This window comes from Schistocerca americana, chromosome 4 (assembly GCF_021461395.2).
Source record: "Schistocerca americana isolate TAMUIC-IGC-003095 chromosome 4, iqSchAmer2.1, whole genome shotgun sequence".
Classification (NCBI taxonomy): domain Eukaryota; kingdom Metazoa; phylum Arthropoda; class Insecta; order Orthoptera; family Acrididae; genus Schistocerca; species Schistocerca americana.
In genome coordinates this window covers 652,123,845-652,146,058 of record NC_060122.1, presented here as the reverse complement: position 1 = coordinate 652,146,058, position 22,214 = coordinate 652,123,845, and the positions used below count along the sequence as shown (strand labels likewise).

The 22,214-nt window shown below is 40.1% G+C and overlaps 1 protein-coding gene across 1 annotated transcript in view; it reads right to left on the bottom strand.

Annotated features, from left to right (window-relative positions):
* Positions 1-21,629, bottom strand: part of LOC124612468 (aldehyde dehydrogenase 1A1-like) — a 104,673-nt gene extending 83,044 nt beyond the window's left edge. The window contains exons 1-3 of the mRNA XM_047140697.1: positions 21,536-21,629; positions 17,278-17,382; positions 16,910-17,011 (exon numbers count right to left, since the gene is read on the bottom strand). Of these exons, the coding sequence (XP_046996653.1) occupies positions 16,910-17,011; positions 17,278-17,382; positions 21,536-21,568 (240 nt within the window). The 5' untranslated portion in view covers positions 21,569-21,629. The remainder of the gene's footprint in view (positions 1-16,909; positions 17,012-17,277; positions 17,383-21,535) is intronic.
* Between the last annotated feature and the right edge of the window lie 585 nt (positions 21,630-22,214).

Here is a 22,214-nt window from a genome sequence, read left to right as displayed (position 1 = left end):
TTGTTATTTGTACATTCTTGCTTGTTAGTTGCACGATTACGTAACGACTATCAGGTTTACATACATAGAACATATACTGGTACTGCTAATGAGATTTTAATGCAACATTTTGGTTTACTTGAAAATACATTCAGGATTTAAAGTACTTTCAGCGAAATACCAGATGACACAGTGGTTAGTTTATGTGACAGCTACACGATTTTATCACGACGCTACTAATGAGTGACAATTTACAATGTTGCTTTTGTGCTGTATCTGTTTTATATCTGCACAGTTTTCTGAATTCTTCTGGAAAGAAAAACATGTTTTAGTAGTAATTTTTGTGGTATAGCAACAATGAGACAGCCTTTTTCGTGGCACAACAATACGTTACTGTACAGTACTTTCTTCATCACACCAATAAGCATAATAACTACGATATCTATACTCAAAGCATTTCACTTTTGTTTATCATGAGGTAAGTACATTGACTTCTGCGGAACTTGGCTTTCGGAGGACGATAACTACGACACTTCCACAGAGATTATGTTACAAGACGCACAGTTTAGCGCTACAGTACACGTATTTGAGTGATTAATTTTATACTTAAAACATTTATTTTTAAAGATTTTTGAATTACAAAGAAAGTTTTCCGTGATATATTTCATTCCATTGGTGTAATCTGTAACACCTGAGGGTATAATTACATTAATACTCAGGGGGGTACACGCCTACTTTGTGTACCATGTGTTTGGCAAGCACAAGGAGCCCTAGCTAATATGGTATTTGCTTATACAACTTTACACATCGGTACCATATTTCTCTAACATGTAAATTACACAGCTATCTGATCATTTAACTGAGAGAGACAAACATTTATTTTACTATATCAGTGACAGATGTTTACGTAATTACACAGTTGGATTACTTCACACTTATGAAATTGTATTTTGTCTGTACTGTGTGAACTGTTCATATTTTTTTGGACCCAATGTGATACTATGAGAGCTTTGAATGATGTATTTGGTATGAGATCATGATTTTTAAAGTACGTTTGAGGTAGATGACACTATTTAAATGAGCAGAGAATTCTTTTTAGGTTTTGAAATTATTGGAGGAAGCTACGACAATTTTGAGATTTGACTGAGGTGTTATGATGTTATTATTACGACGACGATGTGTATTATGCTGCTGAGATATGTTTATGATTAATAGACTGATGCTATATGAGTTATTTGATTAAGCCACGTAGCTGTTATGATGAAATATTGAAGAAGTGTCGACGAATAAGGTAAGGAATAATGAGTAGTGTTTAAGGCTCTGGTTTGTGAAAAAGGTTGTTGGAAACCAAGATTCGTACTTTAAGAGTTATGAAATGTGTGTAAATGCGTGAATATATCACAATGCCAGCGAAAATTTTTTGGACACTGTTATATTGATAAGATTTTGTTTCTACAGATTTGTAACCCAAATTCTTGACCTGTGAAATATTTTTATATGAGACTGTCACTGTTGCGGAAACTGGTGTCGTAAATATTTCGGTAAGAAAGTTAAGTGACCACCTGCACGTAATGCGTCGTGAGCGGCCAGGTGTGACAGCCGCCTTGAGAAAAAGCCATTAGGTGGTAGAAAAAAAAAGGGGGGGCCATTATCCTCGCTATCGACATTCCTTTGTAGAAAGCATCGTAAATACGACACCCTAAAACTTGAAAACATGATTACACTGTAGAGTTCTTAATTTATGATATTTACTGAAATGAAATGATGAGAAACATTTTATGTCTATTGTCTTGCTAGTTGAAAGATTGTTTACTGCATTATGAAATGCCATATGCCTAGTGAATGACGTTTGACGCCTTGCTTTGCCTATTTTGTTTAATATTTAGTTCCTAGCTGCACTGCAGCATTGGTTATTATAAAATTTAATATATGTACTAATATCACTATTTTCTGTCTACAGACCCGGTAAAGAATACGTTTATGATATACTTTCTTAGAAAAGAGAGCACAAATAGACATTTCCTTTCACAGGAATTGCATAAATAATTTTTTTATTGACTTGGTAACTTTCTTGCAGAGTAAGTTTTTGTGATGCATCACTCTAGTGTTAAGATGACATAGGTATTAGACATGGTCATTTTTAGTGTAATATTTTTTCTGTTGGAGCTTTGTCATGTTTAGGTACTAGTTATATCATTTGCTTCTGCTGTTTGCCAGGCATAGTGCTACGGAACTTTAATTTGTGTTACTCTGCTAAGCCAGTTTACTACTGATTTATTTTTCTTGTTTGCTGCTCATTGCCTTATATTAGTTGTAATTTATGCTGCTTGCTTCGCCATTTGTATTTTTGATCATTGCTGTGTGTGCTAATTGTTTTGTGCTGCTGCATTGCCTCGTCCCTTAGTTTTGCATCTGAGCTCAGTAGATTTGAGTTAGCTTAAGAGAGGGTAGACTACATAAGAAACTGACTATGGACAATAGGAAAAAAATGCATTGAGAAGTTATACAAAAAAAAAGTACAGAAATAAGGTATAGATAGGACTTTTGGGAATAATGATGAACCAAGGGAGATCTCCATGCAAAATACTGCAGTAAAACAAACCCGGTCCTTTCCTTTTGTATTATTTTGCTATGTGTGTATGTACCATTGTGTATTTGTCTTTTTCCTGTCTTTAAGTGTTTAGCTAATAAGATTTATGTTGTAGGATTTTTCTAATACTATGTCATTTACTTTGTAAAGATGTTTAGACATTACTTGTTCTGTTTTGTTTTAATGCTCATGTGTGAAATTGATGTTTCGAAAGTTATTCTGATCTTTTATGTATGTACTTATGTCATTATTTATGTAACACTGATGTATATGTTTATTTCTATTCTTTTGTAAAGCCTGTATTACTACAAATGTTATATGTATTATTATGTTTTTAATGATGTTTTCTGTATCTTTGTAATTGTATTCTCATGTTATAAAATTGTAATTGGCAGCAGTTCATCATATTATTAACTTGTAAGTTACATTTCACTGCACACGTTTCTGTTGGTCATAATATATGGACAATATGTGAGAAGTAGGGACTGATAGTGTTTGCACATGTGTTAATGATTCAGCAAGGGACTGGATAACAGCATTGCTGGTTCTAAGGACAATTCCAAAAACTTTGTGAGTGCACAATTGGTGGTTTATGGACTTGCTATATTCTCTGCAAGACTCTTCGATGGTGATTGTGCACCTACGCAGTCACAACAGATGGCTGCTGACCATCTCTACAAGGACTACAGTGGGTCTACACCTTTGATGACTCACCAATACCATTATTTCTACAATTACTACAGTGAGTCTGCATCTTTGATGGCCCACAAATACCATTATTTCTACAAGGACTACAGTGGGTCTGCACCTCTGGTGGCCCACCAATAGTAAGTAGGCTGTTTAGGTTTTTTTATTGGTAACGCCACCTCTGTATGAAAATCACTGGCTGTGCTGTGTGCAGTCTGTGGCTGCTTTGCATTGTTGTAATACTCGCCATTGTAGTGTTAGGCAGCTGGCTGTGAACAGCGCGTAGCGTTGCGCAGTTGGAGGTGAGCCGCCAGCAGTGGTGGATGTGGGGAGAGAGATGGCGGAGTTTTGAAATTTGTCATGAACTGCTATATTTATATATGATGATATCAAGGTAAATACATTGTTTGTTCTCTATTAATATCTTTCATTTGCTAACTATCCCTATCAGTAGTTAGTGCCTTCAGTAGTTTGAATCTTTTATTTAGCTGGCAGTAGTGGCGCTCGCTGTATTGCAGTAGCTTGAGTAGCGAAGATTTTTGTGAGGTAAGTGATTTGTGAAAAGTATAGTTTAATGTTAGTCAGGGCCCATTCTTTTGTAGGGATTATTGAAAGTCAGATTGCGTTGCGCTAACAAAATATTGTGTGTCAGTTTAAGCACAGTCGTGTATAATTGTTCTAAGGGGACGTCTCAGTTTCTACTAGCGTGGAAGGCAGGAAGACAAGTCAACTAGAAAATGGTGTCATAAATGTAAAAGGGGGATGTGTTTGCCTCATTTGCATACCGTATGTGGTAACTGTCTGGCCGTGCGGTTCTAGGCGCTACAGTCTGGAACCGAGCGACCGCTACGGTCGCAGGTTCGAATCCTGCCTCGGGCATGGATGTGTGTGATGTCCTTAGGTTAGTTAGGTTTAATTAGTTCTAAGTTCTAGGCGACTGATGACCTCAGAAGTTAAGTCGCGTAGTGCTCAGAGCCATTTGTTAACTGTCTCTGAAATAAATTATTGAAATCTTTGTTTGCAAATTTGTGTTTTACTTCCATCCCTAAACATATACAAACGTAGAAAAAGCAACTAAAGAACATTTGATAATAATTTCAAAGAGTAATTAAGAAACACATATGGGGGATAGGAGTCCCCCACGCACCTAACCCCGTAACGATATAGCACACGCCTACTGCAGGGTTAAATAAGCTGCGAAATACATGTTCATAACATTTCTTTCGGCTTGTAGGTATCTGTTCCTCATTATTGCCAAACGATTTAGAGCAACGCAACAGCGATAAAAATTAATACTTGAACTGAGGCTGAACTTTGTATCCATGCTGCATTTTCCTTCTGCTTTCTTCATCAGTCAATTGTTATGCCCTGATAATGGCAGGTGGTATACAAGTCCAAACGTCGTTCTTATTGAGATATCAGTGCTGTCACGTTTGTGCTGACTTTTAAAAATTTGTTTTTCAGACAAATTGCAATCCAAGATACATCTATGACGGAAATTTTCTCTTAGTTCTTGAGGTTTGTGATTACGTTTTTCATATTCGTCTCAGTTTAATTTTTGGTATCTATTTCAAGATTCGAAAGGGTCAATTTTGTCTTATGTGAGCATTTATCTAAAAATTAGAAGCCATGATTAAAAACTGAATTAGATAGAAATTCGTCCCCGGTATGGGGTCTAGTGCCAAAGACAGCAGGAGAGTTTAGTGTTTACTGTTTGAGAAGTTGGAGCAAGATTTGGAACAGCATCTCTAGCTACTTGGTTCGCTCTCAACAACAAGTGTTTGGAGGCAGAAGAATAACAAAGGAGCATCTCGACAAATAGAACTCGCAGCTCAAAATTGTTCAATTTAACAACAGTATTTGAAACTAAACGAAATTATCAAAGCACATGCTCCAGTTTTTTCAGCAAACACTGAAAGATTTTCTAACTACAATAAAGTGTTACCCATCAACGGAAGTTCTCTCACTTTCGAGAACTTCTGCGTAGCCACTATCGTACTGCAATAGCTGTAAGATGTTTCGCAAGTCTTCAAATTAATCTTTAAATTAATTTTCCTTTCTGTAATATCAGTATTAACCTCCTATAAAGTTTTTCATCGCTCTAGTTCATTTTATAGCTCACTTTGCGTATGTTTTTATCATTTTTTCGTCATTTTATCGTTATTTTCAGGTTATTTTAGTGATGACTGTCTAGGTGTTTTAGTTCACAAAAATCTGGGACCTGAAATTACAGATCCTTTTCCAACTGGTAAACAAAATGAATTCTCATTATGGGCAGTTGCCCCCACTGTCCTCCCCCCTCCCCCGCCGGTCACCCGTGATTCTAGGGCTAACAAAGTGAGGTTATATCCTCGTATCACACGTTCTTTTCTACAAGGGAGACCACAAATACAGTTACAGATTTGCCCTGAAATAAAAAGATGCGATTCTTAAGTTGCATCTAGTTAAATTTATGTTCAGGCTTGCCTTATATTTTTAGTTGCTCTGTGAAAATACTTCCTACTTCTGAATATATCAATGAAATCGAAGTCAGATCATGTAATATTCACTCATGTATCAAAATTTATCGTAAAAAGGGAAATATTTTCAGGGCGTTTTCACTGAGGTCATATCAGTCCTGAACTCCGTTTGATTCAAAAGGGAGTAGGAAGCTTTCAGACTTTAAAGTATATCTGCGAAATGCAGATTGGAAAGATGTACACAACAAACATGGTGTGAAACGAAGATGTAATGTATTCTGCAATATAGCCTACAGTTCCTCGTAGAAGTAAATAACTTTAATAATTTTTATTCCGTTTATTATTATTTTTTGCAATTATTAAGTCAACTTACGGAGACCTGCGCCATCCCTGAACACAGCAGTTTACTTTCCAAGGCAGTACTTAAGACGCTGTGACGTTTGGAATAATAATTGAAATTACTTACTAAATCGCTCGTGTGTGTGATAGGGTCAAGGAAAGCGACCGATTGCAGGAAATGTCGCTAGCGTGTGCGGAGGGGGGGGGGGGGGGGGGGGGGAGGGCGGCTAATAGATTGTTTCTGTAAAGCAGAAGGATGTTACAAACAATGAAACACCATTAGGTCTTATAAAACAATAGTACAACACAACTGTATTTGATTTCATTGTTCTTTGTTTGAAATGATATCTAGGACGTCATAGGGCACATGAATGCGAAACGCAATGAAGTTGTGACGTTCCTTTTCATGCCTTTGCGACATCCGTGAGAACGTCCGATGTCTTCGTCCCTGTTCTCCAGCTGACGTGGGACGCAATCTGTTTCATTATGCAAAGTAATCTTAACTATATCAGGATCAGTAAAGGAAATCTTAAGTACATTTTATCGACGGTTCTAGAAATACTTAATGATTCGCTTTAAAGAAGTGGACAAAATATTCCGTCACAACTACTATGCCAGTGATTTTAGTCCTAGCTAGAGGAAAGTCCACTTTCTGTCAAAAGCCTTCTGCAACTAACTTTACCTGAGCCGTCTAACACAGGACTGCCACCAAAAGATAATGCCATGCCTAAGTTAATACGTAATTACTCGCCCTCGAAAATAAGAGGCACAAAAAAAAAAAAAAAAAAATCCCGTACCCCGCAGGATTTCTATCTGTACTCTAGACTCCGCAATGGTTTCTTATGAGACTCTCCAAATCTCTAGTTTGGAGAACATTTCGATAGGGTTCAGTCCTTTCTAACAGTCCGTTTCTTCATCCATTACCGTTCCAAGCTCCATGGTATTACTATTAGATATACGAGTAAGTCACGGCTGTGTTTCAGCCACGAAGTGGTGTGGTTACAGATTGGCTGGCTTCCGTCCCAGTATAAGCACTCCCATTGGCTCGATTTCATCTTCTGCTGCTACAGTCTGATTAAAATTGCTTGATAGTTGACACTTCACGCGTTGGATTTAATTTCCTCCACCCAGCGCTGTCAACGACACGTCTGAACCGTTCGCCGTTGCCAAACAGCGACAACAGTTTGTCAGTTCACTTCGAATTCCTTGTCCGGCATTCTTTCTTGACGTATTTGGATCCCGAATTACGGGTCTGGCACTTTTATTTCGTATCAAATGACAAAACGCACACACACACACACACACACACACACACACACACACACACACACACACATACATACAACGATGCGAATTAAATAAACACTTTTCATACGCAGAACTAACTAAACACTAGTCGATAGTTCCACACAATACGCGCTTCAGCGTCATTACACTATTAGCATTATTACCAACATCGGCTTACATTAGATAAGCTTCGCTGGAAACTGCGAGAAGCCGAATTTCTGAAGGTTGCAGTTTATCGTTGAGGCTAGGCGACTTACAGTCAGACATGTAAGGTCACAGTTCACTGTGCAGAGTGCAATGGGTAGTGTAGCAGCCTGCAGTGTTGAAGGTGGTCGGTTCGAATTTTGTTAAAGGCAGTAAATTTTTTTCTTTCTAAATATTACCGAAAGACTTTGATTATCATTTTTATTCCATTAATTCATTTAAATGCAATTTTTTATTTCTCTTTCTTTGCCACTTCATTATCGTCATCGTACTGACTTTTTTATTTACTCTTATTTTTCTTCCTATCACTATTTTTTCTTGTGCAATCTGCCTGTGTCGCCTGTAATCTACAACGAAATGCCTACGAGCACTGCTCAGCTGTTGGTAAAGCGGCAGCTCGTGTACCTAGTGTAGTAATAATTAGAGGTAAGCAATGAGCGAGAAATTACAGTTTACTTTGAGCGCTGAAGCGCGAAATTTTTTCTGTTTTGAGTTTGCTCGCAGAGGTTAGCTTTAATCGTCGTGAACGAAGTGACATTGTTTTCAGTCCTGCCGCGGATTCTTGACCGCCGTATTCCCGGATACTTAGCATAATATATTGAGGCTGTTGTTAGCTTAGGACATTATTTTACATTCAGGGCTACAAAACGCGTCGTCTGCGCAGTTCGGTCGTCGATCATTTAAAATCAGCTGCCAACAGAGCATCTCGCATTTCCGACATACGTCGTAGCGGCCACTTCCGACATTACTGCGTTACACATAAACAGCTTGCGTGTGTCGCCTATAGCCAAGCGGGAGCCGGCAGCCGATGGGACAACATTGTAACGGTAAGTGACAGACGTCACCTGTCAAGTAATTTTAAACAGACTCTAGTACTTCCCTTCCCTGCTACTAGAACTTCCCCCTTGTGAGAGGTAGAATCTTCTGAAAATAGCAAAGCCAGGTTTAACCGAATCCAGCCCATCAGCTAACGGTAAGCCGACGAAGTAGAGCGTACCCGTCCACAGCAGACTTGATGCACCTCGAGTAATGAGCAGTATAAATGCCTACTTACCTCCTATTGAAAAAGAATTATTATAGACTCAATATATGTCGAGGGACATGAAAGGGAAGCAGTGGTTGGGAAGGGAGTGAGACAGGGTTGTAGCCTCTCCCCGATGTTATTCAATCTGTATATTGAGCAAGCAGTAAAGGAAACAAAAGAAAAGTTCGGAGTAAGTATTAAAATCCACGGAGAAGAAATAAAAACTTTGAGGTTCGCCGATGACATTGTAATTCTGTCAGAGACAACAAAGGACTTGGAAGAGCAGTTGAACGGAATGGACAGTGTCTTGAAAGGATGGTATAAGATGAACATCAACAAAAGGAAAACAAGGATAATGGAATGTAGTCGAATTAAGTCGGGTGATGCTGAGGGAATTAGATTAGGAAATGAGACACTTAGAGTAGTAAAGGAGTTTTGCTATTTGGGGAGCAAAATAACTGAAGATGGTCGAAGTAGAGAGGATATAAAACGTAGACTGGCAATGGCAAGGAAAGTGTTTCTCAAGAAAAAATTTGTTAACATCGAGTATAGATTTAAATGTCAGGAAGTCGTTTCTGAAAGTACACTACTGGCCGTTAAAATTGCTACACCAAGAAGAATTGCAGATGATAAACGGGTATTCATTGGACAAATATATTACACTAGAATTGACATGTGGTTACATTTTCACGCAATTTGGGTGCATAGATCCTCAGAAATCAGCACCGAGAACGACCACCTCTGGCCGTAATAAAGGCATTTGTACGCCTGGGCATTAAGTCAAACAGAGCTTGGATGACGCGTACAGGTACAGCTGCCCATGCAGCTTCAACACGATACCACAGTTCATCAAGAGTGGTGAATGGCGTATTGTGACGAGCCAGTTGCTCGACCACCATTGACCAGACGTTTTCAATTGGTGAGAGATCTGGAGAATGTGCTGGCCAGGGCAGCAGTCGAACATTTTCTCTATCCAGAAAGGTCCGTACAGAACCTGCAACATGTGGTCGTACATTATCCTGCTGAAGTGTAGGGTTCTCCAGGGATCGAATGAAGGGTAGAGCCACGGGTCGTACCACATCTGAAATGTAACGTCCACTGTTCAAAGTGCAGTCAATGCGAACAAGAGGTGGCCGAGAAGTGTAACCAATGGCACCCCACACCATCACGCCGGGTGATACGCCAGTACGCCGATGACGCATTCACCCTTCCAATGTGCGTTCACCACGGTGTCGCCAAACACGGATGCGACCATCATGATGCTGTAAACAGAACCTTGATTCATCCGAAAAAATGACGTTTTGCCATTCGTGCACCCAGGTTCATCGTTGAGTACACCATCGCAGGCGCTCCTGTCTGTGACGCAGCGTCAAGGGTAACCGCAGCCATGGTCTCCGAGCTGATAGTCCATGCTGCTGCAAACGCAGTCGAACTGTTCGTGCAGATGGTTGTTGTCTTGCAGACGTCCCCATCTGTTGACTCAGGTATCGAGACGTGGCTGTACGATCTGTTACAGCTGTACGGATAAGATGCCTGTCATCTCGACTGCAAGTGTTACGAGGCCGTTGGGATCCAGCACGGCGCTTTGTATTACCCTCCTGAACACACCGATTCCGTATTCTGCTAACAGTCATAGGACCTCAACCAACGCGAGCAGCAATGTCGCGATACGACAAACCGCAATCGCAATAGGCTGCAATCCGACCTTTGTCAAAGTTGGAAACGTGATGGTACGGATTTCTCCTCCTTACACGAGGCATCACAACAACGTTTCACCAGGCAACGCCGGTCAACTGCTGTTTGTGTATGAGAAATCGGTTGGAAACTTTCCTCATGTCAGCACGTTGTAGGTGTCGCCACCGGCGCCAACCTTGTGTGAATGCTCTGTAAAGCTAATCATTTGCATATCACAGCATCTTCTTCCAGTCGGTTAAATTTCGTGTCTGTAGCACGCCATCTTCGTGGTGTAGCAATTTTAATGGCCAGTAGTGTATTTGTATGGAGTGTATCCATTTATGGAAGTGAAACATGGACGATAAATAGTTTGGACAAGAAGAGAATAGAAGCTTTCGAAATGTGGTGCTACAGAATAATGCTGAAGAGTAGATGGGTAGATCACATAACTAATAAGGAGGTATTGAATAGAATTGGGGAGAGGAGGAATTTGTTGCACAACTTGACTAGAAGAAGGGATCGGTTGGTAGGGCATGTTCTGAGGCATCAAGGGGACACGAATTTAGTATTGGAGGGCAGCGTGGAGGGTAAAAATCGTAGAGGGACACCAAGAAATGAATACGCTAAGCAGATTCAGAAGGATGTAGGTTGCAGTAGGTACTGGGAGGTGAAGAATCTTGCACAGGATAGAGTAGCATGGAGAGCTGCATCAAATCAATTTATTATCAGGACTGAAGACCACAACAACAACAATATACGTAAGAGTACCAGCCTCCATAGCCAAGGTCACCAACGCACGCTTCTGTGGTGGCGCTCGACTTGGTGGATGAAATTTTCAGTGCGACTGTTTCGTCGATAACGTGTGGAGAAATGGTAGTGTAAAGTTCCTGATCTCCAGTCTTTGCACCAATGTTCTGGATTAATCTCCAAACTCCTAAGCAGCGTGTCATGAAGTGAGGGCATGCGACGCAACTGATGGCGATCCGTTCGTCGACTGTGGACGTTAAGCTCTGCGGCCCCATTGGTGCTATTCGCGGGGACTAGGCTATGTACCCGCACCGAGTTTCACCCTCCCCATTCCTTTCATTTATAACAACACAAACTCAACATTACATTGCAAAAAAATTATCACAGTAGTCCACACGACACAGCTACACACATAACACTTAATAAAAAGTTGGAGGAAGGCAACGGCAGACCACCCGCCACTAGGATCTTGCCATTAGCGGCACTGTAGGATTCCTGCATCTGCTCCCTTAAGCTCGTATCCTTGAGTATGGGTCTATTTATTATTTGTTATTATACGTAAAAATACTGCCCAAACTTAACTACGATAATGCAGTGCTTGCGTTGTTGAGAAGGACGATGCACTGTTCCTTGGGACATGCATGCATGTGCGAAGGAACAGGCACTGCGTCTACTACAGCCATTATGAAATACATGAAATTTATTCGCCGTTGTGAATACGAACAATCGTATCAGCCGTATAAGAGAATGACGACAATGAAAATGAATGCCGCACCGAGACGCGAGCTCGGATTTCCCATTTTATGCGAGCCGTCGCTTTAAGGGAACCCGGAACCAAAAAATGAAATTTTGGGTTTTCAGTTTATTGTGAAATAAAATACTACAGATCTTCCTCTTTAAAATGACATATTAATCTTATCTGTAGCTCAACTCCAAGTATTGAAAACAGTATTTTCAATAATGTGCTGTAGAGGACATGGATACATGTTCATTGAAATTTCCATGGATACATGTTCATTGAAAACATCGTTTTTCAAAACTTCCGGTCTTTCCAAAGATTTTATATTATTTTGGCAACACGATTTCGTAGGTAATTGTTTTGTCTGCGTATTGTAGTCTTTGGATACTGTTGTTTACTTTGAGCATTTGGTGGTTAATTGCACGATTTGTGTTGTATTTCTATTGCGTAACTGGAACTCATCAAATATGCCTCGATTTAGTAACAGAGTTTACAAGAGGAAGAAGCCTCCTCCGAGGTACACTAGTGGAACTGTGATAATTTCTCCGACCTTGGGAAATGATTCTGAAAATAGTGAGGTTATTCATGAAGTGAAATCTACTCCTGTCTCTAGCACAAGCAAGAAGTTGCATGGATCAACTGAAAAATACTAAAGTTTATTGGAAAAGTGTAGTGAGGATAATGTGAACGAAATAATTAACATTTCATTGCTCTCAAAGGTGATTGAGAGTTCAGTACTGTGTACGGAATGTTGCAAATTGAGTATGTCAGTAAATGTCAAGCGACACATAGGACTTGCAGCAGAAACCTGTCTCCATTGTACTAGTTGTCATTACAGTGTTTCATTTTGGAACTCAGAATATTTCGAAATAGGCCAAGGTGAAACTGATAGTGAGAAAAGCAAGTACTATGGTGTGAATATTAGATGTGTTTATGCTCTAAGTTCAATCGGTAAGGGATATCCTGCTGCTCAAATGTTTTGTGGTATAATGAATCTACCACCACCACCAACGAAATTCTCAAAATATAACTCGGTTGTTGGATCCTGTGTTGAAGATATTGCCCAAGAATCCATGAAAGAAGCAGTGGAGAAGGCTGTGGCGGTGAATGAAGAAATTCCAGATGTTCAGAATCCTCTGGACCTGACTTTCGCACTAGATGGTACGTGGCAGAAGCGCGGGCACACTTCACATAATGGGGTAATAACGGCAAGTGCTGATACTACAAAAGTTATAGATGTTGTAATTAAATCCAAGCACTGTAGGTGTCCTAAAAGAGTCAAGGATGAGCATGCAGAAAACTGTCGAAAGAATTATAGTGGGTCTAGTGGGGCCACGGAAGTTTCCGGTGTGAAAGACATTTTCAGTCGCTCTCTTCCGTGGTACAAGGTCAGATACCTACAGTTCCTGGGTGAAGGTGATTCGGAGTCTTTTGCTGCTGTATCTGAGCTGAAACCTTATGGAAATGATGTTACCATTTCTAAACAGGAGTGCATAGGTCACGTTCAGAAACGTATGGGAACAAAGTTGCGTCGACTGAAGACCAAAATGAAAGGCCACGTGCTCAGTGATGGAAAACCTTTGGGTGGAGATAAAAGATTGACAGGCGAGGTAATCAACAGATTGCAGAGAGACTATGGACTGGCAATAAGACAAAATACTCACAGTGTTGATACAGTGGAAAAGGCTGTAATGGCACTTTACTACCACACCTTATCGACTGCGAAGGAACCACTCATGGACTATGCCCACAGGGACCTAATTCCTGGTGCAAGTACAACAAATATCAGGGATCTGAACGTGTATACAAGCATCATCACAGTCTACCAGAAACTGTCATGAAGGCTATAAAACCAATTTTCAGAGATATTTGTGCAACTGAACTTTTGAAGAAATGTCTCCATGGACGTACACAAAATCAAAATGAGAGTGTGAATAATGTAATTTGGACCAGAATCCCAAAACTCTTCTTTTTGGAGTATATGATGCCATTGCTACGTACAACATTATAGAGTGCAATGTGCTGCAGAAGTTGGATGTGATGCCCGGAAAGTACATGGTGAGTGCAATGATGTTGATGGGCAATGAGAGGAAACGGGATGCTGAAAGGAAAGAAAAGGGGCGTGAGAGGCAAGCCAGACAAAGAATGGAAGGTGTGAAAAGAAGGCTAGATGGGGAGATGTCCAGTGACAGTGAAAACCCCTCTTATGGTACTGGACTCCACAAAAATGTTAGTGAAACTTTGAAACTCGTTTTCCACAAATTCACTTTTTTGCCATATAAGGAACATTTTCTGCTAAACTATTTGAGATAAAGGCTTAAAATTATCAAGAAATGTAAACAGTGCCAATATACACCTTGTCTCATAGCCTTTTTGTGATACATAATTGATAAAAGATTTTATTTCGAAGATACTATGCCAAAAAATGTGTCTATTATTTTCAGTAACAAAATAATTAATATCTTCCCAAAAAACACCAATAAATTAAAATCCATATGGTACATGGTATTAAATATATGCAATATTATACTGTAAAAGTTTCATCATTCTGGTGTTAATAGTTCATAAGAAAATGTTCCTTACATTTAACATTGGAGGTATACGACGTTCCGGGTCCCCTTAACCGCTGTGGCTATCCCCACACGACTCACGGCCAGGTCGAAACTTCCGTAATTCGTTCCTATGTCACAACCTGTATTCGTACACACATTACGTAATTGCCGTACAGGAGAGTACGTTTTAATTGAAAGTCGCTGCATGGTATCTTCTTTCAATAACCGTTCACTAAATATTACTACCTATTGTCCAAGGCCTGTATTACCTTTTGCTTGATTGCGAAAATATGTGTGGCAGGGGGGCAGGGACCGCAAATTGCATATCAGTAGATAATCCGAAACAGCGTCAACCGGCAAATTACTGTCGGTACAGGCAGAGAGGGCAGTTTCATTCTTCAACTTCGCAGACAGTAGATTTTTATCTGTTATCGATGGAGTCTATTAAACAACAATAAATTTGGACTTTTGTCAGAGGATCATGTTCAGTAGCATCCGGACAGGAAATTAAACTGAACGAGCTGAATCAGAAGTTTCAAATAACATTTCACCCAGTATTTCGAAATAAAACGTCATATATCAGAATGGAAATTAAAATAAGTTCACATGAAATTTTTGTTAATCGGTTTTTGAATACAAATAAAATCTTGAGACAGTTTAATTTCGATAATTTGTATCCAGTAGCTATACCATGGAGCTTGGAACGCTGGCAGATGAAAAAAAAGTTGTCAATGATGAACCATTGGAAAGGACTGAACCCCATCGATAGACTATAGGGAGTCTACTGTACTCTGCAACAATATCTCGTCCAGACATTAGTTTTGCCATTAATTACTCAAGCTGATTTAGTAATAAACGTTACTCGAGCTGATTTAGTAATAAACCAATGGTTAGTCACTGACAAGTCATGAAACATATTTTGCTGTACCGGTACATAAAACGACTGTGACGTGTGGTATATTCTTTGATAGAGGCTCAACACTGTCTATGCTGATTCTGATTATGGAGATGAGATATCAATTAGATGTGGCACCAGTGGAGTTCTTATAATGCAAGGAGGACCCATTGTTTGATACGATCGAAAGAACGTCTTGTGGCAACTTCAACAGCTGAAGAGGAATACCGAGACGGTGTCCCTTCGGCCAATGGCATGTGTTGGGTAAGACGCCTTGGACAAGAACTTGGAATTTCAGGTTTCAATCAACAGACAGAACTGTGTGTTGAGAATTAAGATGACATATATACTTGTATATGTTGAAGAATACCTATGACAAAAAAACAACAAGGGGAAAGAAATATACTGAAATCCCACGAAAGTTCAGTTAACAAAATATTGGAACCACTATCAAATTGAAACGACTATCGAACCACTGTCGAATTGAAACGACTATCGAACTACTGTCAAATTGAAACGACTATCGAACTGAAACATGCTGAATGTTCAAGTCAACTTGCTGAAATATTGACTAAACCACAGACTTGTGAAGTGTTTGTAGGATTAAGAAGAAAAATAACTAAGGAGAAGTGTTGAGATACAATTATTTTTCTATATCTTGTTGTTATACATAACGCAAGGTATATATATATATATATATATATATATATATATATATATATATATGTGTGTGTGTGTGTGTGTGTGTGTGTGTGTATGTTCCATGTAATTTTTTTAGTAATTACTCTTTACTAAGTCAGCCAGTTGTTTCTTGTCCAAGCTTGTTGTATGTGAATAAGTTACATGAAAGTGTTCATCTTTAAACATCACCAAAAAGTTACTTGTCATTAAGACTAGAATTTATCAAGAACAACCATTCAACCAAAGACTGCATGACTAATCAGTTGCCCACCCTTGCCACTATGAGGAGGAATTTATCCATTGTAATATATAAGTACTCTTATATTAACAACTAGTGAACTGTTTTGAGTTATCAGTTGTATTGTACTGTGTACTGTATGTGACATTGTCTATACCTGTAACTGTTATTATTAGTAGTAGTAATATTAGTATCAGTAATACAGTGGCTACCTCTTAGTCGTTACCAGTCACCAAAATTATCTTGCTCTATAGTGAGGAACCAACTAAAATGAAATTGCCCTATCACATAAACTGAGTGTTGCGCTGGGGAGAAGAAGGGGGACAAATTGATGGATCAGAATTTGTGTTATTTTATTCCATCCATTCACTGCTTCTCTTTCGCTGTTTTTAGATGCTTATGTTACTACTCACATTAGGTAGTACGTATTTTTTCTATACCTGCACTTCATAACTGATTATGCTCACATATGCTAGTAGATACTAGTATTTTTCTGGTATTCTTCATGTCACTAATGTCCCATGAGTGTCTTTTATTCAGCATCTGGTTGATGCAAGGGTGCCCATGCTAGATTTCTTTTATTTTTCAATACAGTAATGACACGTCAGTGTAAAACTGACAGAAATAAATGTACTCAACTGCATTGTTTATAGAACAGTTGTTTTTATTGTGTTGTGAGTCAGTCTAACGTAGTTATGGACTATGCAGTATAATATAGCTTCTTAATTCCTCCAGAAGTCAGCTATACAGTCAAACCCGAATATTTGGAGACAAGTGGTAGAAAAAGTCGACATTTCTGAATTGTAATATTTACCTTGTGCATCAGTGTTCCTCTCTTTGAGGCATCCATTGTCCTCCATTCTGAGCCCCTCTTGAATGCTGCTTTAGCTGCAGCAACTGCTTTGTCTACATCAGCCTGTAACATTCAGTTTCATCAATAATCAAAGAAAATTGCATATGTGAGTTGAGTAAACACATTTCACTGATTGACTGTTCCGGTGGTTCTTGGTAGCATATTTTATGCGTTATATTTGTGATGAAAATACAAATGATTTGTGATGAAAATACACACACTACTGCTGTAATATTCTACAATATTATACAACATTACTGCAGTATTGTGCATGTTTTCATTCACAATAAACACATTTCCATAGAAATGAGAAAATTGGAATTTGTTACCTTGTCAGCCTCTGACACATCAGCAATTTTTTCTCCATTTGTAGGGTTGTAAACAGGAAATTTCTTCCCAGAAACTGAATCAACAAATTCGTTGTTGATGAAAATCTGAAACAAAATCATTATGTCAACTGTATTACATTTCATTAAGATAAAAATATAGAAAAAAATCACAAAATAATAAAATTAAAAGTAATAACTATTTGTGAAGTTGTTTATATATTTACTTTTGCATTGTAAAAAGCATGTTAGTGTTTTGTTATTTGCGTATTCAGCAGTGTAGGTTTGATAACTCTACTAAAAATATTATAACTAAACCCAAGAAAACAGTTTTCCACCGAACAAGTGCACATACCAAATCCATTTTGCTGGTGAACTGATATTTTCTACATGTGCTTAGAATAGTCTGAACTGAATAATATACAACTCAGAAATACATGAAAGTGCATTGTCATTTAGGTAGTAGTAATACTTCTTATTTATTAAAAATGTGGCAGACTAAAACTGGCATGGCAAGTATCACACTTCACACCTACCACACATTGCAACATCTTCAAGATGCATGAATATGGGAAACATCCAGATTGGTGAAAAGTTGTAGTTATGTTTACTTCATCCGTCCAATTGCAGGAATATACACCATGACTTATTAGTTGGACTACTGGAATGGTTCAAAATCTGTCTTTCCCTATGTGTAGTGGTATACTACTCTGTCTCAGTTTCACTCGATATTTTTGCAGATGATGTGAATTTCATCACAAGCAGCACTCTCTCTACCCCCTAGCCTTTGTTTTTCCATATCTTCTTGAAATGCCTCTTTCCAAAGGGCCTACTACTCTCTTGAAGCTACAAAACAGACATCAGAGGAATTCAGAGACACGCCTTTCCAGAACTCTTGGTATTCGTCATTAATGACACAACGCGCTACAGTTGTAAAAATTATTTATTTCTAAAAAGGAAAGCAGGAGTTGTGTCCCATCTTCAGGTGTATCTGCTAAGTTATAAATCAATAATAATATTTATCCACGTTGTTAACACAAGAAAAGAAAACAGAAAGTCTTATAAAAAACCACGTGTGTAAATTAAAATGTGAGTCCATGTAGGATGCATTACTGAGTTTAAAATACACACATCAAAAAAAGTTTTGCATCACCTCGGCTCCGAGAGTTCCGGAACCTGTACAGAAAACTGGAATAGAGATCAACATAAACATCATTTCCGCCCTTTTTAATGCTCATGAAAACCGCACATTGCATGTTGTACCACGATACAGCGATACCTTCAGAGGTGGTGGTCCTGACGGCTGTACACACCGTTGCCTCTAATACCCAGTAGCACATCCTCTTGCATTGATGCATGCATCTATTCGTCATGGCATACTATCCACAAGTTCATCAAGGCGCTGTTGGTCCAGATTATTCCACTCCTCAACGGCGATTCAGCGTAGATCCCTCAGAGTGGTTGGTGGGTCACGTCGTCCATAAACCTTTTCAATCTATCCCAGGCATGATCGATAGGGTTCATGTCTGCGGAACATGCTGGTCACTCTAGTCGAGAGATGTCGTTATCCTAAAGGAAGTCATTCACAAGATGTACACGATGGAGGCGCGAATTGTCGTCCATGAAGACAAATGTCTCGCCAATATGCTGCCGATATCGTTGCACTATGGGTCGGAGGATGGCAGTCACTTATCGTACAGCCGTTACGGCGCCTTCCATGACCGCCAGCGGCGTGCGTCGGCCTCCCATAGTGCCACGCCTAAACAGCAGGGAACCTCTATCTTGCTGCACTCGCTGTACAGCGTGTCTAAGGCGTTCAGCCTGACCGGGTTGCCTCCAAAGACATCCCCGACGATTGTCCGGTTGAAGGCATATGCGACACTCATCGGTAAACAGAACGTGATGCCAATCTTGAGCGGTCCAGTCGCCATGTTGTTGGGCCCATCTATACCGCGCTGCATGGTGTCGTGGTTGCAAAGATGGACCTCGCCATGGACGTCGGGAGTGAAGTCGCGCATCAGGCAGCCTATTGCGCACAGTTTGAGTCGTAAAACGACGTCCTGTGGCTGCACGAAAAGCATTATTTAACATGGTGGCGTTGCTGTAAGGGTTCCTCCGAGCCATAATCCGTAGGGAGCGGTCATCCACTGCAGTAGTAGCCATTGGGCGGCCTGAGCGAGGCATGTCATCGACAGCTCTTGTCTCTCTGTATCTCCTCCATTTCCGAACAACATTGCTTTGGTTCACTCCGAGACGCCTGGACACATCCCTTGTTGAGAGCCCTTCCTGGCACAATGTAACGATGCGGACACGATCGAACCGCGGTATTGACTGTCTAGACATGGTTGAACTACAGACAACACGAGCCTTGTACCTCCTTCCTGGTGGAATGACTGGAACTAATCGGCTGTCGGACAACCTCCGACTAATAGGCGCTGCTCTTGCATCTTTGTTTACATCTTTGGGCGGGTTTAGTGACATATATGAACAGTCAAAGGGACTGTGTCTGAGATAAAATATCCGCAGTCAACATCTATCTTCAGGAGTTCTGGGAAACGCGGTGATGCAAAACTTTTTTGATGTGTGTATATTAAAATAGTGCCGACAGAAAAAGACAAAGATCCCCAATTTAAAAAGCTGATGGGTGTACATGCAGCACTGGAGTGTCGCAAATTTTACTCAGGGGGGTTAAATTGTGTTTCCGTACATTCCTGCAGGTGCACAGTTTAGATAACCCCCAGTTTTGGACGTTTCAGTGTTCGAAAGATCGCCTATCTATCTTCATGCGCATCCACGTGCGGCACGCCTTTAAGTCAAGACCGTTGTAAGTTATGTAATGAGGATTTGGGATGTTGGAACTTAATACTTTGTATTTGATTCAACGGTGCTTTCGGCTCATTTAATTGGCGACCTTTGTCGTTTTATGTAGCTCGTCCACTGCGAGAGACTTTCTGGCCGGCCTAGGATTGAAGAGAATATCTTGTTGCATGCCATGTATCAGGGATGCGCAATTTTAACATATTTTAACGTATTTTAAATTTAGTTATGCATCCTACGTGGACTCACATTTTAATATATGTACAGGGATTTTTCTAGGAATTTTTGTTGATTTTGTTTAGCGCCTCTCCTGGGCTCGTAAGCATGTCAGCTGGACCCTAGACGACTGGAAGACTGTGGCCTGGTAAGATAAGTCCCAATTTCAGTCGGTAAGAGCTGATGATAGGGTTCGAATGTGCCGCAGACCTCACGAAGCAATAGGACCAAAAGTTATCGACGAGCCACTGTGCAAGCTGGTGATGGCTCCATAATGGTGTGGGCTGCGTTTACAAGGTGTGGACTGGGTTCTCTGGTCCAACTTAACCGATCATTGACTGGAAATAGTTATGTTCGGCTACTTGGAATCTACAGCAATTCATGGACTTCATGTGCCCAAACAACGATGGAATTTTTATTGTTGACAATGCGCTATGTCACCGGACTACAGTTGTTCGCGATTGGGCTGAAGAACATTCTGGACAATTCGAGCAAATGATTTTGCCATCCAGGTCGCCCGACGTGAACCCCATCGAATATTTATGGCAAGTAATCGAGAGGTCGGTTCGTGCACAAAATCCCGGACCGGCAATACTTTCGCATTTATGGACGGCTATAGAGGCAGCATGGCTCCATATTTCTGCAGGGGACTTCCAACGCCTTGTTGAGTCCACACCACGTCGAATTACTAAACTACGCCGGCAAACGGAGGTCCGCCACGGTATTAGGACGTATCCGATGACTTTTGTCACCTCAGTGTATATGCATACACAATTAGAGATTACTGATACAATTCCGTACAGATATCTATCAGTTCCTACGTAGTTCGTAAATACATAACAAATAGAAAATAAATTACGTTTTGCTGTTTGCAGATGACATGTTGTATATTGTGTAGCATAACAGCTACCAAAACAAGAGGACAATAATATAATGTAAGGTATGTTACTTTTCGCCAATTAAGTTATAAATGCAACTTTTACATAATGTTGTAAACGACGAAAATGTTAATATGTTAACAACAAATTTACAGTTAAAAATAAAAATAGAACCCACTGATGGTAGCACAAAAGTGCTGAAACATGTATGGGTGAAACAAAAGGAAAAAGGTGTCTTGCATAAGGCGGAACTCCTCATCCCATTATCCCATTCTTATGGTATTTTCTTCTTTAAAAGAAAGGGCTATTGCGGGCAGCCTATGACCTGACACTGTTTAGCCAGCACTAACCTGCGTGTACTTGACGTCTACTTTTTTCGACATGATGTTCACAAATTGCTCCTCTTGTCTCCACTGCTGGCTGCCTACATAAGATGACAGACTAAACAATCTGAGCGGCTTAACTTCGTATTTATAACGGACGCGCCTTCCTCCCCTCCTCAACTCGCTCGCCACCACTCTCCCTCTCTCAGTATCAGGCACACGCACCTTCCCCTCCAGCGGTAAGCTATTAGCTCTAGCTTCTTGCGTAACGCTGTATCCAACTGCAGGTCACTCTATATGCTTCATTACCAGGCCTTAATTTCGACCGGAACGCCGTTCTGGCATCTACCAGGGGATTTTATTTGAACTCACTTGAACAAGTCGGCACCGGAGGTTTAAACCAGTACAAGCGTATTAAAGTGCAACGTAACAATAATTTGCGGCCCGAAGTTGTAATCGTTACCTATCGATAACCTCAGGGCCGTTGCTAAGTGTTTAGCCGCCCCAGGCGTAGGTTTACCATCCGTCCCGATATATTAGGGCCGTCACAGTTATAGACTTCTTGTCCCGACATCCCAACAAGACCCAATTTTGTCCCGATTTTGCAAAATACTTTCACCAGCTTGGCTAAAATACTGAAGTAATGCCATCTGTTAGCTCAACAAATAAATGCAGCCTCAGTTGTTTTTATTGATGCCAACCAGTT